Source organism: Amaranthus tricolor, chromosome 11 (genome assembly GCF_026212465.1).
Source record: "Amaranthus tricolor cultivar Red isolate AtriRed21 chromosome 11, ASM2621246v1, whole genome shotgun sequence".
Classification (NCBI taxonomy): Eukaryota; Viridiplantae; Streptophyta; class Magnoliopsida; order Caryophyllales; family Amaranthaceae; genus Amaranthus; species Amaranthus tricolor.
This window is the reverse complement of record NC_080057.1, coordinates 20913662-20930037: the sequence shown is the minus strand read 5'-3', so window position 1 is coordinate 20930037 and position 16376 is coordinate 20913662. Positions and strand designations below refer to the sequence as shown.

Genomic DNA, 16376 nt, shown 5'->3' with positions numbered 1-16376 from the left:
GTGAAATTATTGATTTTGTTTGTGATTAAATATCAATTAGAAACAACTTTTCTATTATTAATAAGAGTAAAGTTGCACACATCCTACGCTTCTAACCTCACATTAGGTGGGAGCCATTTTTAACATTGTAGAATTGGAATGTTGTCATTAGAAGTATAGTAAAATAACTTATTGGGCAGATCTTAGCTTATTCTGGCACAAATAAATAGTTGATTTTCAAACCTTTGAATGCTAGCATTTAGTAATTAACGGGTTTAAACAGCTTGTTATGATACAACAATTTTTGATTAAGCAGGTTCAAGAAATGCATGCAAAATCAGCTGATTAAATTAGCCACACCAAGTCACCAACTAGCTACTAGCTATCAATTATTAGTCTATTAGTCGTTTGCCAAACGACCTCCTTGTCGATAAAAATTGAAATTGATTTAATAGAAGCTCCTTCAATACCTGTAGCTGACCTATTAAACATAACCAGTTCATGTATCTTAAAACCCGGGTATGAGGTATGTAAGGAATTTGCAAAAATAGGTCATTTCATTAAACTACTATCCAATTCTAGCTAGTAGTAATCTCAAGTCTGGATATGTCGAATATGATTACAACAAAGCTTTACAATCACGCAAAAGTAAACAAAACTTAGCACAACAGATTAGAAGCCTCGACTTAGTATACGATCGAGGTTCTCTATACTTGACAAACTACCAACTTGGTTGATAAATCATGAATTATCAGTAAGCTCTTCTACAAGAAAATGTCGTTGTAAGATCTTGATAGTTTCTTCCTGTGCACTGCACAAATTCCAAGGTAAGAGCGAGTTTTCAGAACATGTAAGAAAGCTAGAAAATCATCCAAACTAAATCGTAAAATTTCAGTTCTATTTGTTACCTTCCAGGCCTTATAATTTTATACTTTCCAGGATTTGTCAAATCCACAATAGTAGATCCTGCACGACCCATCGGAAGTTCACCACCATCAAAGACATATGCACAGTGGCCCCACAAATTATCGAAATCTTGTATGCAGACACTGCTACGATGCCCACTCAAGTTTGCACTAGTAAGAGCTAATGCACTTTCAGCACCTCGAGCAATAATTCTTATGAAGTCGTTATCAGGCACTCGAACACCAATACTGTCCAATCCTGGATTCAAAGATTTCTCCAGAATGCTCGACTCTCCTGAAATAAGTACTTGTTAGTACACCAATAATGAACCTTTTGCATTGCTCCCTATGTTTTCAGTTTGAACCATTATATCACAATAAGATGCAGGTTCTCAGAAATCATTAAAATTATCGACAGTCACTATTGCTATTTTACGCTAACTCCTTGCAAAAATCCTCTAACCAATATGGCAAAATAAAATGGTTTCCTTAAAACCATTGTTCCCTAGAACGACATTCGGTTAGGAATAGGGAAAGGGAAAGGGAACAAGGAACGCAACCTTGATTGACTCGGGAACGATTGGGTACGGGATAGATTATGTATAAAAAATATATTTGAAAAGAAAATTAAATTAAAATGATTTTTTGCTTTAAGAAATTTTTTTAAGTGGAATTTTTTTGGTTTTCTAGGTTTTATCTTATTTTTCCTCCTTTTTTATTCTTTAATTTGTAAATGAAGGCCAAAATACTTTTTAAAAAAGGTATTCCACACCAGGACGTCACCTTCAGCAATATGGGTCACGTTTCATGGTGATTTGGGACGAACATTCACGAATTGTGGAATGATGTTCCATGGTCCATGTAACTATGCTTAAAACTATCAAACTTTAGTTTATAAAGAAACAAGAAGAAGGGCCCCAAACCTCGCCTCAACACTAAAGTCACAGGACCAGGAAGGAGATCGTCCAGCAAAGTTTCTGGCAAATGATCTGTAAATGCAAAGCGACGTATGTCTGGCACATCTCCAACGCAAATTGCAAGAGGACTTGTAAGCTTGCGCCCTTTGATCTCATAAATTCTGTTGACAGCTTCTCTAGAACTGCAGAAACAAGAAATTCGGAAATGATAGTCCGGGAGATTTTATGTAAACTGCAATGCAATGAGACTTCAATGTGATTCCATTCAAGAAAGAAATTTGATGAGCAAGGTATATCACAATTGCAAGGATGCTATTCTTGAGGCCAAAGCAAACACTAGGGAGCAAGAACAAAAACAGCATTTCAAAGCTTTAGTAGATCAAAATATTAAACCTTACCGCAAAACCTAAATAGAATATCAAAGGCAATTGTATGAACCAAAACAGTAATAATAGCTACTAGAAGGCCAGAACTGCAGGGAACCCAACCGCAATGTGAGAAGCTAAAAGATACGTTGACTGAAACCAACTTTGCCAAAAACCCCTAAAGGCTTAAACTGATCGCAAACGGCTATCAGTAAACTGAAAACAATAGCTCACTGCTAATAATTTCGGGGTGTGCACCCGTCCAAACCATGACCGGAACCTGATTGGACCGGAAATGGATTCGTTTAATAATTAAGACCTAATCACAACAGAAACCATGATCGGGAACCTTTCATTACTTTTTAAACTTTCCAGTCAACCAAATCCTGTTTGGCTAGCATGAGGTTCACTTTCACACCAAGTGAAATTCGATCCTAATGAAGCCAATTGGAACAACGAGCCCTCATCTCATGGATATTGAACATGATTCTTAATTAAAAACGCAACTCAGGCTCAAGAATCAACTTCCTCTTTCCTATAGCACTAGGACTGCTCCTACCCTAATTTAATACCATATTGTAGTAGGTGGTGGATTTGTGAGTACATCACCATCTTTTTCTGCTAAAATACATCATTTTCTACTAGCAAGTCAAAGTTGTTATCAGGAATGGTGAGTGACTATCAAAATACAGTTCTCTTCAATCTAACGTCTTCAGCAGCCACATACCACAGTACCTCACCAAGCTACCTTCCATTTCTCACAGCCATCCTATCATAGTTCTCCAGAAATATTTATTTCCTGAATCTTTTAATAAAGTTTCACATAGAAAAAGTTGTAGACACAAAATGATTAAGCAATGACAGCTAAATGATTTAGCAATGTCAATAAAGGACAGGCTAGCAACCTCTTTACAGCTTTGCATTTTATACAAAGGAGTTTTAGCTTCTAAGTGCATTTGAAAAGCATGACCATCCACAATGAATAAGACACTGCCACTAAATATAATCACATTAAGAAGGAATCACATAACCTTAAGACGGCTTTGGTTTTTCCTCATGGAAATGAAGACATAAAACCTAACCTAAATGAGAAGATTGAAATCAACATATTCAAGTTTTCCTACCAGAGAGTACCAGACAATAAAGAACCTTCCAGAACTAGTTTCCACATACTCAAATTTGGAGACAACCCTTTCACACCAGGGGGCTACAAGGAATATCGAGAGCTTTATCCATATTTCCACATTCATTTACTAACCTATTCCTAAATCCTAATAAGAAGATTTTGAAACCCCCAATACACCAAACACAAATAAATTCTTCACAACATGCACGCTTAAGAAAATTAAATTAGAAAAAAATATCCACAAGTTTCATCAGAAAAACACATTACATATATGATCAAAAGAACAAAACAAATAAGCTTTAATGAAGTTCAAAAGACTCAGTAGAGTGGTTCAAGAGCATACCATGCATCACAAGCAAAACCATACAATGTATCAGTTGGAACAGCAATGACTTTTCCCAATTTTATTGATTGTATTGCCTCCTCTACAAAATCTTTAGTTGCAGGGAGGACAATACCTGCTTCATTCTTCAAAGAGCCATCACAACCATCTAAACTCGGAATAGATTTTGCACGAACCCCAGTAAAACTCCTAGGCTGCTTCAAATGCACATATCCTAGTCTGGAAGCTCCTGCAAGCAAAGATACCTGATTCAGAGTCAGTTCCAAATTGCAGGACACAATTATATATTTGTGATTCATACTAAGACAAAGTATAATGTTGTAAGGTGTAGAGTTCAAGAATGCTAAATATGCACCTCTACAAGAGAGAACAGGATTACAAAGAACTTCAAGAAAGGGTATCCTCTCCGTGATCTTGGTTGAAAGGTTCATATCTATGCTTTCGCGTATGCTACTTCAAATTCGTCAATTGACGAGTGTTGAATGTTCCTGCAAACTGAAGTAAAAATAAACACAGTTTATTATCATTCTCGATGGACCTAAAGTTTTATAACTCATTAGTTTTGGATTATAATAAACTATATTAAAATAACTCACTAGATTATGTATGTTTTTATTTATGTTAAGTTGCAAGTGATGGTTGCATATTGCAATAACTGGTTAATCAGAATCAATCTCTACATAATAACAAGCACATTACAAATTACAATGACCGGGTTGTGTATATTTTTTATCTAACCCTCCGACCCACACATATGCAAAAGCCACGTATGAGCATTGAGGTATTGAAATATTGTTTTGTCATCAAATCTTCGCATTGTAATTGTTTTTCCTTTGCCAATACACAAAAAAGAGAACAGAGAGGGAGAAAACAACAAAGTAAGAGTAATTGAAAATATTTGACATGGTTATTGGACAAGTCAAAATGGGGTGGGTCAACAGCAGGTTTGCTTCAAATAGTAATAGGTAGGACTGGTCACAAATGGGACGCAGACTAATGCTATTAATGGTTTGGGTCAAAACTCTACCGAAGTTGGTTGACTACTCATATTTTTCCAGGTTCCTAGGTCTAACAATTGGTTCAATAACGGTCAAACACCTCTACCCAAAACCTTAAAGTACCCACATTGAGTAACATAAATAATGTAACCTTGGCACCATTAAGTGTCCCTGTGTGAGTGTGCTTGAAAGGCAACAGATTCAGGTCCTATAAACAGCCTCTTGCACATCCTTCCCTAGACCCTCGCTCTGCGGGGATGTTATGTGCACTAAGTTGCCCTTTATGCACTAGTTGACATGATGAAATTTATTATTTATAAAAAGATGGCATTTCTTATATAAACTTCACTCATTAAAATCAAATCTACATCAACATCAAAATCATTACATTCTCATTTTCAGCTTTGCGCATAATATGTAAAAGATAAAGCACAAAAGATTTCACAACTCACCATTTTATTTACAAATTTTATTTTATAACCATAATTAGTTTACTTTATACTAAGTCAAAGGAATATTCAAATAATCAATCTCACACTCAATCCTTTATTCCAAACTCGCAGTGCACTCTTAATACCATCCTATAAGCTAAATACCTACCCATAATCCAACTTGTTTAACAAACCCATTATCTCAACTCAGTTAGCATCCCATACTCCAAATTCTTTTGCATAACAAAGTACAAAACCAATCATTCAAATTCCTTTTTATTATAATCAAACTTTACCTGCTAAACTCTTAATCTAAACTCAAACCCAATCCATAAACTCACTCATAATACCACAATCACAATCTAGTCCTTACTTTCCAATTCATAACCAATTCAAACATTGAAATCACAAACAAAGTCATAATGCGACATTTTATAATTCCAATTTCATAATTAATTCATCAAAATACCAAAATCATTATCATCTTCTTTTGGTACTCAAAACCAAAGGAACCCAACTCGGACCTGCTGCCTCCCCCTGCAACCCATAAGCCCCAATAGTCCAAAACCTGACAGAAGCCAGATGCCACTATCACCCTGCCAAACTACACTACACTCCATAAACCCCTCTTAATGAAAATTTAGCCTAATTTTACTTCCAACTTAAGCAAAAACCCCAACATTTTACCCAAAATTCATCTTTAGCAAAACCCTAAACTAACCCTAACTAACAATCAAAGAGAACCCAATCTACAGCAATTTAAAGACATAGAAACAAAAAAAACCCAGTTAGATTAATCCCAAAACCTTTGCTCATATACGTGCTAACACACTTAAACATTAGTAGATAAATATACACAACTAAACTAACAAAATTTATGATCATAATTTGCAGATACTTTACAAGAATGCATTAGAAATGTAAAATCTACTTGCAATTTGATTAAAAACAAACGAAATTCATATGGGGTGGGCGTGTAGTGTGTACCTCAAGAGAAGAAAAGAGGAACGGAGAAACAAATGTACGGTGCTGCTCACGGAGGACCACAGCAAGTGAGTTTAGCAAGACTGACGACTTGGCGTGATGGTGGATGGAGGTGCCCGTGGAGACTGGGCTGTGACCCGGATGGGCTGGTTAGCGTGTTTTGGTGGCTCAGCTCCGCTGCTCGACTGGTGTTAATTAACGACTGAAGTGGCCGTGGTGGAGGTCGTCGGGCAGCGGTTAGGTAATGTCAGGGTTTGGGTGACATTGAGTTTGGTTATCTGATTTTAAGTCATAAGTAGGAAGGCATAACTAAAATAAATGAGTTTAAACTGAAAATTTAAAATCTCACAATTACTATTTTACATAATTAAAATTACATTTTGATTAATACATAACTAAGTAGATTATGTGTCGGTTTATGAATTATTAAATAAAAAATTACTATTTATAAATGTAAATAAGTTATTATTACTTTTTATTCATATTAAAACTATAAATATATAATCTGTTTTAAATATTGTAAAAGTATTAATAAGACTTAAATTACTATTTCCTCCGTTTCAAATTATTTGCAACATTAGAATTATAATTACTATTCACTGATTATACTTAATTTATGATTATTTTTTAATCAATAAGTTAAAATATAGTCAAGTGGGATTAATTCGTTTTAATGCAAATATTATTAATATCAAATTTGTATATTTTTGATTATATACTGATAATTGAATTAGTGCATTGGATTACGTGAAACAAATATTTCAAGTATTTTGAAACGAATGAAATATTTGATTGAGATACATATTACTAAAATATATAAAACATAATCATAAAATTATGCACTAAACAATATTGATTAAAAATAATTACATAAAAATAATAGAAAATTTTAACACATACAAAATAATATAAATAATAATTTAAATGTTGATTGTCTTGGTAAAACCTTATAATAAATTTTTAGCGTACCGAACAAATATTTTACTATAATAATTAACATATAACTTATTTTTTTATTACATAGATAATTAATATGTTATTCGATAATTACCCATTGTAATTAAAAGATACTACATATCTCAATTGATTGTATCTGTTAAAAAAATTAGGAAAAAAGTATAGTTTTAAAATCTTTTGTAAGTAACCAATTTAACAATCTAATTAGAAAGATAATACATGATATGCTAAAAATATTTGCCTAATTAGAAAATAAAAATAGCGAAAAAATTTTAATCGTAACGTTGACATGTGTTCTAATTGTTTCTTCATTAGTATATTGTATAGATAGATAGATAGATATATAGATATAGATAAAATTCCAAATACTTTTTGGACTTTTTGTTGCATCTTTAAGCTTATTTAGATGCACCCAAATGACTTGCGATTCAGATTTAGAATCGTATGATTTTATGATTCAAATACAAACTTACGATTTAAATCATTTCTAAAATCGAAATCAATTAGAGTCACAAGTAGAATCGAATAAAATTGTGAAATCGCAACTATAATCGTACGATTCTAGCGATTTTACACGATCCCAATAACTTTCCACAAAAATGCTAAATTGGGCCTTAGCCCACATAATTAACTATATCCCTAGACTCTGATAGTTAATTCTTTATTTTAATTAAATTGAGACTTTGTATCACTTAATACACGTAAAGTCGACATGTGTCCTAATTGTTTGTAGATTGTTTTTTATTTTAACATCTCTAAATATTTTTGTTTTTCATTTTTTTTCCACTAACTTTATTTTATATATTTTTTAATGTATGTGGTCCTTTCTGTTTCTTCATTTACTTTATATTCAATAAAATAATATCTTTTTCATCTAAAAGAGTCTATTTTTATACTCTCTCCATTCCATTAAAAATGTGTCATTTATTTTTTCATGCTATCTAATGCTCTTATTAAATACTTAATATCTTTTATTATACATAACGAAATACTATAGAAAGTGGATATTAATAATCTTTGCATTAAGATAAATCAAATAAGATTTTACTTGACTATGTTTTAATTTATAAATTAAAAATAAAATATAAATTAAAAATAATAAATAAATAGTGTAAAAAACAGATGTATGAATGAAGTTCCTTATAAAATGTGAAATAGGAAGGAATGGAGTAGTTTGGTGCGGATACCAAAAGGACTAATCAATAAAGATGGAATTTTTGTTCCTGACCCCATCAACATTCATCCATATAGGAGAAATGGATAATTCTCCATCTTCATGACCGTTAGGCCAAATATAGGCTTGCATTTGTGTCTTGTGATTTGACACAAAAGTCATATTTGAATTAAGAGTATTTTCAAATCAAAAATATTTAGCAATAAGGGAATTAGAGGAAAAAAATTATTTTCGAATATTGCTATATCTACGTACAAAATAAGGTTTTTTTCAAAAACTATCTAAGAATTTTTTTGTCAAAAAAAAGTTATTAATTTGTTAATGACTACTAGTTAACCATAGACATCCAAATTTTCATTAAGTGTAGCATGTGCAATTCATGTGTAAAATACCTAAGAAATAACTAGTAGTCTGTAATGAAAAAATAACTTTTTTTATGTAGTTTTTGACAAAAAAAAATTTAATGTAGTTTTTGACAAAAACTCTAATTTTATAGATAGAATTTGACAATTTTTCCTTTATTATACAACAAATTTAACTAAATAGAAGGGTCAATGTAGGTTAGATTATATATATGTTAATTGCACAAGGATCTTGCATGGAGTTCACTTGTTCAGTGATAGCAAAGGATTTGAGAAAACTGTATTCTCACTTTTGCTATGATGTTGGAAACTTTAAGCGGCTTAGATCCTCGAAAACTTATATTGTTTTCTCATGTTCTTTTCATACTCTTTTGACTATACCAAGCTCTGTAATATTGAAATTTCTAACAATATGATGATACAAAGAATGTAGGTTCTTCTTTGTAGATGTATTATGTTCTGGCTTTTTTCCTTCTCTTTGCACAAAAAAAATTATTTTGTCAAAAACTATATAGAAATTTTTTTGTCAAACACTACCTAGATTAAGTTATTTCTTTGTTAAAGACTAACAGTTATTTTTTAGATAAATTGCATGTGTAACAGCCGCAATAATTCCTGTATACAAATCACACTAATAATTATGTTTATAATAAATAATGCGAAAATCTTTAATTCCAAACTGCTAAAATCTATTAAAATTTAAAATCATTTAAAAACAAAAGTTTAAAATATTACGATTAAGAGAATAACACATATTGTTTTCTCTAACCATTATAAAGGCATAAATACACCATGATCATCAAAATCACAAATAAGTAAAATAAAATGCAGCTAAATCCTTGATAAAGAAAATAAATGCTGTGGCCTGGATCGAAACTTGAAGTAAACTTTCCTGCAAAATATTGTCATCCATGATACGTATGATAGCCGTTTGAATCAGAATCAGCGCCTAACGCCAAGTACAAACTCCTCAACAATGTAATACTATGACAATCATAATATATTTACAAGATATGTAAAGTACATTTCAAAACTTGATTTTAAGTTCCTTGTTTCTCGTTTCTCATTTTCAGTTCTCAAATACTTTCAACAATTTTTCACATTCATCACATGAATGTAAATAAATATCTTTACTACAGTCACCTACACTTGGTAACTATAAAGGTTCATCCAATGGATCGACTTAATTAGATCCAAAATCACATTTGCACAACACACATAGTAATGACTTTTTGATATATGTAAGGGTCTAGCTAGAGGAGGAACATATTCCAAAATCTAACTATGATGGGAGCTGTCGCTCCACCAATTTTTATGCTTGAGTTTGTATAGGATGGGACTCTCTCGATCCCCCTGTCTAACCCCACATTTCTACGTGCCGGGAAACACGGGCACCAGATTACACGCCGATTCGTGGTTCGACATTTCCTTACGATCAGAGTCATTCATCCAAGTACACATAAGTTCAAACAAGACTCCTCGTTATCTATTTGACATAGTTATAGGTCAACCCTAGTTTAGTCTAACTCCAAGTCAACATTCTTATAAGGAAAAATCAACATATTTGATAATTCAATAATTAGAGATTCTCAATAAATACAATTCCAAAAAGGATGACAAGGTTATGGAGGCTATATAAGTTCTTTACAAGACCATATAAACTTATAAAGGCTAAGAAAATTTTTCGTAATATTTAATAAGGAGTTTCCATTGATTAAACATGTAAATTAATTAAAAATCCACAATAACCAATAAAAATATTATAAAAATATATTAGAGGTCAAGAAGCTATATAAAGTGAGTTTTAGACCAGAAAGTTCAAGAAAAACAAGCTTATAGATTCTAACTAAATTGTTTGGCCAATTTACCTATAAACCGACATAAAATTATTAATGTCCTCAATGTCCACAAAAAATTTGTCAAAGGGTCTTCATATGATTCTACTCTATAAGAGAGTGTCTCGTAAAACTTTTAAGTCCAAAATAGTCTATTTAGTATTTATTTTATATTTTATCGTTTTTAGAATTATCATTTTATTTAAAATTTACAATGGTCCATAGATGGTCATATAAATTATCCAATAATCAAATTATAAACCTACTACCCATATAAGAATCTCATAAAAATTATAGCTCGAAATAACTTCATTTAGTAATTATTTTATATTTTAACATTTTACGTTTTATCGGTAAGTAGTAAAATACTTACCAAAAGTTTATATTCTGGTCCAAAATTGTACGAAAAATAATAACATGATTTTATAAACCATTTTATCCATTAATATTATATTTAACCCCCATTAATATATTAGAAAATATTTTATTAGTTAAAATTCCATTAATAACCATTTTAATGAAATAACTTTAAGGAAATAAACCTAAATGATTTTCTAACATTTATCTACTGTGGAGTTCATATAAAAATACATTCCTAAAGTTACTAAGCTCACCCAAAATTCATTCACAACAATAACTTCACAAAAACACCTCAAAACATCATTTTTACGCATTTTTACATATAGAAATTCATAAAATTTACATGCATGAATACTAAAGTAAAAATACACATAATAAAACATATATCCATCATTAATATCATATAAATGGGAAAATTTTAGATTTATATATTTTTTTTGTGACTTTAATTTAATACTGATTTCGGGTAATAATCGCAATACTTGAAAATTTATAATATAAACATATGAATAACATTTTTAACATTAATATATATAAAATATCATAAATTTTCAATTTATAACATGCATATACTTAAACTTATAATAAACACTTTATTTTTACTTTGAATACAAAAATGTGTTATTCTTACTTTAAGTCAACATGCAAGATATAAATTAAATCAATCTAACGTATTGTCATATGTTTCGCGTTTTCAAGTAAATATAATATACATGTCACATAGTAAGAAGATTAAGAAGTGTATACCATAAGACACTAAGGATGCAAGAGAATAATAAGAAATAAAAACTCCAAAATAAGAAAACATAAGCTCCAAGATTAATCTTCCAGATTTCAAGAATAATAATCCAAGCTCCCAAAATAAAAATACTAGAACCTTACAAAAGTTGATGGTTTTGACTTAGAAAATGATAAAATTATTTTCTATCTTTATCTCTAACTCCAATTATAAAATACACATTCAACTTAAAGTCCAAATCTCTCACCATCATAAGTCCCTTTTCGGCATGTCTTACTAAAATGCTCATAACCTCTAGTTTCGAACTCCAAATCCAATGATTCAAGTGTCTAATTGCTCACAACTCCAAGATCCATATTTCTTAAGAAGAAACTATAGTGTTAAAATTAGTAGAAGGTGGTCGAATCCACAAAACAAAAGGTGTTTGAAATTGGATTACTCATAGTTGTCCAAAATGTTTGAGGGCAACATAACCTTTCATACTCTAATTGATGCAATTCTTGGGTCTAAAATGTGAAGAATTTTGTGTGTAAAATCACTATAAGGTTTATTTATACATGTATGAAGAGAAAAATGGGTAAACACTTCAAATTGTATTTATGTATACAAATGACCAAAAAAGAACAACAAATTGTAAATGTTTGCTTGAGGATGAGGGACTTATAGAGCTTGTATATGTGCGTGTGAGGTATCAATGGAAAGCTTAGGATGTCTACAGTATTATAGTATAAAAATATGAGGCCCTTATTAAGAGAATTTGGGAGAAAAAGGATGATTTTTTGAAGGTGTATAAGCTGCCAGAAACTGTTGAGATGAAGGGCTAAAAGAAGGAAATGAATCTCTCATTTCTGAAGGGATATAAGGGCGTATAAAGTACCTACAGAAAGCTTAGAGTGTTAGGAAAAGTTTCCAAATGGTATCACTCAATTATATATGGTATAGTTTAGGTAAATTAGGGTATCTTTCAGACTTGCAAAATTATCACTGAACCTGACCTTTGTACAAATCTACACTCTTTTCTTTAATTATACCACAAGCTGCCTCAATCTAATGGTTTGGTATCTTCAATAACATGTATGTGGATGATATAGTAAAAGATGAGGTCAAAATATACTCATTTACTATTTTTAAATAATTTTAGAAGTAAGATAATAGTTTTGAGAAAAAATTCTGAAATACTTGTTTTTAGGAAATAGTATACTTTTATTTGAAAACAATATAAAACCATAACCAAAACTTATTTTTAAATACCAAATAACTATAATATCATTAAAAATAACCTTTTCTTTCATAATATATTGTAATTAGATAAATATATTTTCTTTATATTCAAAATAACTACTTTTATTAAATCACTTAAAATAAGCTTTTATTAACATAGTTTATTAAATTATTTGCAATTACTATAAAGTTTTATCATAAGAAACGAAATTAATATGTTTATCAAATCAACCAAGTTTAGAAGGAAATTAATGTTGTTTTAGTAAATCAAATAAACTTTAATAGAACTAAGTACATTGAAAATCTTTACTTTAGTATAATAATAACATTAAACAAAACACGACTTGGTTTATTCAAACTTAAAAGTTTAAAAAAAAAATTAAACTCTCATTATATTTGGCACTTACGGATAAGTAACTAGATAAGTTACTAGCACTAATCCATACTCAAGGCTATTTAAGCTAAGATTAAAAGAAGTTTAAAAATAAATCTTTTATAGCATGTGACTCATGCAACACCTATAATAGAAATTTGAATATCTATTGTTAACTGGTAGTCATTAATAAAGAAATAACTTTTCTTGATAACTATTGACAAACAAATTTTCAAAGTATTTTTTAACAAAAATCCTATTTTTACAGGTAACTTCTAACAATATTTTAAATTTAAGTCAAACTAATTTAAGCTGAGTCACAAATAAAGTAGAATTATTATATTATTACAAAATATTAATACATCACCTTAGCTAACATACAAGTATCTTCCAATGATTTATCTTCAAATGTTTATTTGTCATAGTTAATTATTATTAGAAGGTTCTTTAAGCAATCTTTTTATTTAATTAATCAACAAAAAAAGGCAATGACCTACTACATGTAAACATCAAATATGTTGTCCCATTGAAAATAATATAGAGCAGTGTTGAACATATGTTTCCGCGTAAGGTAGCTAGCTACTAGCTAGCTTGAATAATATATCGTCACATATTTATAAAATAATTTATTTTTTTATTTGATAATTATTTTATTTTTTATATTTTATAAAGTATAACTATTTATATAATTGCTATGAAATTATAATTTTTTTTTATTTTTCTCCTATTATCTTCTTCTATGTGATCTTTTTCTGTTTTTTTTTTTTTTTTTTAAATTAGTGCATTATTAAATGGGACATCTAATTAGAATGCGAAAAATATTAGACAATAATGGTATTAGGAATGTATTTTGCATTTTCTTATAAATTAATTGGTAATGAGCTGTATCATTATGTATCATTATCATAAGTAGTCAATTAATCACATATGATATGTGCCCACCAAACCCCTTACTAACCATTCTGATCACGTATAATAATTTCTTTAATAACAATTTAACTTAAAAATATATCTTTTATTCTCTTAATATTTATTTTTGGCTTTATCCCCGACCTTATGAAGTAAATCAATGTATTTCATGAATGCCTATAAATTCTAGTAAAAATTCTACTTATCCCTCAAAATTTTAGCATAAGAATTTTTATTAATCATCATGAATTATAGAAGTATATTAGTAGACAAGTAAAAGTATTAAAATATAATTTTATTTAAGTTAGAGCATGTAATATTGATTTATTTAGAAGAAATTTAAGTTCGATATATTCTCTTTGTTTCCCTTTCCTTTCTCAACTTATCCTATATTAGAAAAATACATAAAAGTATATGATATCATACCCGGTAAAATTCGAGTCTTATAAATAATTGTATTGTAATTTGTAATAATAATAATAATAATAATAATATTTATAACCCCTAACAAATGAAATAAGTGGTGTCCGATCCATGAGATTCTTATTTAAAGGAGATGAAATGATTAACTTATAATTTGATTTATGCTAACAGTTTACCGAACAGATTTGACTTTATTTAACTAATCATCAAATATTAACCAAATTAACGGAGATTAGTGAACTAAAACCACATATTATTTTTAGGAGGGTAAGGGGTCACAGTTTGGTGTTTGATTCCATTTTTCCCCAATAGGCAGCACAAATCAAATTAATTTATTTTTCATTTATATTTTGTAGTTTAAAATAATATTTAATTGATTTTTTAACATCAAAATGGAATTCTAACAATAAATAGAAATTTATTAGGTATTTGGCTAGGTGTTATTATTTGAATCACCTAGCAAAATAATTATATAAACAAGTTATAATTTGAGTATATTATAAATTATTAATAAGAAATGAGCTAAAAATGCAACAAATCGTATGTTTGATTGTAGGGCCGAGCCTCCCTCAGTCTTGGTGTGTCTTTCTCATATTCACAACTATTTTGTGCTGAACATAGTCTTAATATCTCTTTATTTAACTGTATTTTAAATAGTTTGTCTTACTCAACACAAAACTATATAATAAATTTAGAAATTTTTTTAAATGAGATTGTCTCATAGTGAGATCTCTCTTGGACTGATTCATATACATTTAGTGTATTAAAGTGATCAGTTAGAAAAATAAGTTAATCATATAGGCCTGCTCGTCTTATATTGAGACGGTCTCATACAAAATAAGGTGAAAAAAAAGTAATAAAGAGGATATTAATAAGTATTTTGGCTAGTATATGCTTGCTTGCAAAAGTGAAGAAGCCAACATACATAAACTAAAAAATATCATCGTGAATAGTAGGAGATGACCAGATGTAATCTTAAAAGGCAACAAACCAAAAGAATTTAAGTGAAGTAAAAGAAGGTGATTATTGAGTAAGAAAAGTATCCCACTTGTCTCCCAACAAACCCTTCCTTATTTTCCCTACAAAATTTTGCTTACTTATTTATTCCTTTAAAATAAATTCACTGTTAATTAGAAGAATTAGCAATAATAACACTTTTTATAGGTTTATTTTTGAAATAATAAAACATTAATTAGTAGGTTTAATTGTGTCGAATTATAAACCAGTATATTATAATGAATAGAAGCTTTGGGCGCACACAAAATTTGTATTGGACCCAAAGTAGCATTTATATAATTAAAAAATTTAAATACATGACATTGTACATTTATATTTGTGTGGAATACTTATTTCTCACCTATACATACTAACATTTTAATTTTGTGAGCTCGTATCTCACTAATTTCTTATTTTTGGTGTACACTCACATCATTTCTCACCTATACATACTAAAATTTTAATTTTGTGAGCTCATGTCTCACTAGTTTCTTATTTTTGGTGTACACTCACATTCTTACTTTTTTATGAACACACAATTTTACACGCATTTTAAATTGTATTTATAAACTTGCTAGGTCAGTGTATTTGTTGCCAACTATTTTTAGTTCCTTTCATTTACATTTCTCTAAATAACTCTTACTTTATATATTTTATTTTCTTGGAATACAATTTTCTAGATTATCTTCTAACAATAAATAAAAGGCAAAATTACATAGATAACAATGTAATAAAAGTTAATATTGCATAAATATGTATGTCGAAAGTCCGGTGTTAATAAATATCACTGCTAATATCAATAAAGATACACATATAGCAAAATAAATAAGATAAAAGAATGTTTGGCTTTTTTTTCAACTTTCTAAAAATTAAACCCTTATAAATTAGTTGTTGCAAAATAAATAAGATAAAAAAATATTTGGCTTTTTTTTCAACTTTCTAAAAATTAAACCCTTATAAATACGTTATTCCCATACAT

The 16376-nt window shown here is 29.5% G+C and overlaps 1 protein-coding gene across 1 annotated transcript; it reads right to left on the bottom strand.

The window, feature by feature from the left end:
• Window positions 1–517: 517 nt before the first annotated feature.
• Window positions 518–6345, bottom strand: LOC130827315 (uncharacterized). Its single transcript, XM_057692995.1, has 6 exons — window positions 6052–6345; window positions 3991–4130; window positions 3636–3864; window positions 1808–1983; window positions 888–1179; window positions 518–790 (listed from the first exon to the last, which is right to left on the bottom strand). The coding sequence occupies exons 2-6, from the start codon at window positions 4064–4066 to the stop codon at window positions 721–723; spliced, it is 843 nt and encodes a 280-aa protein (XP_057548978.1). The 5' UTR covers window positions 4067–4130; window positions 6052–6345; the 3' UTR covers window positions 518–720.
• Window positions 6346–16376: the final 10031 nt, after the last annotated feature.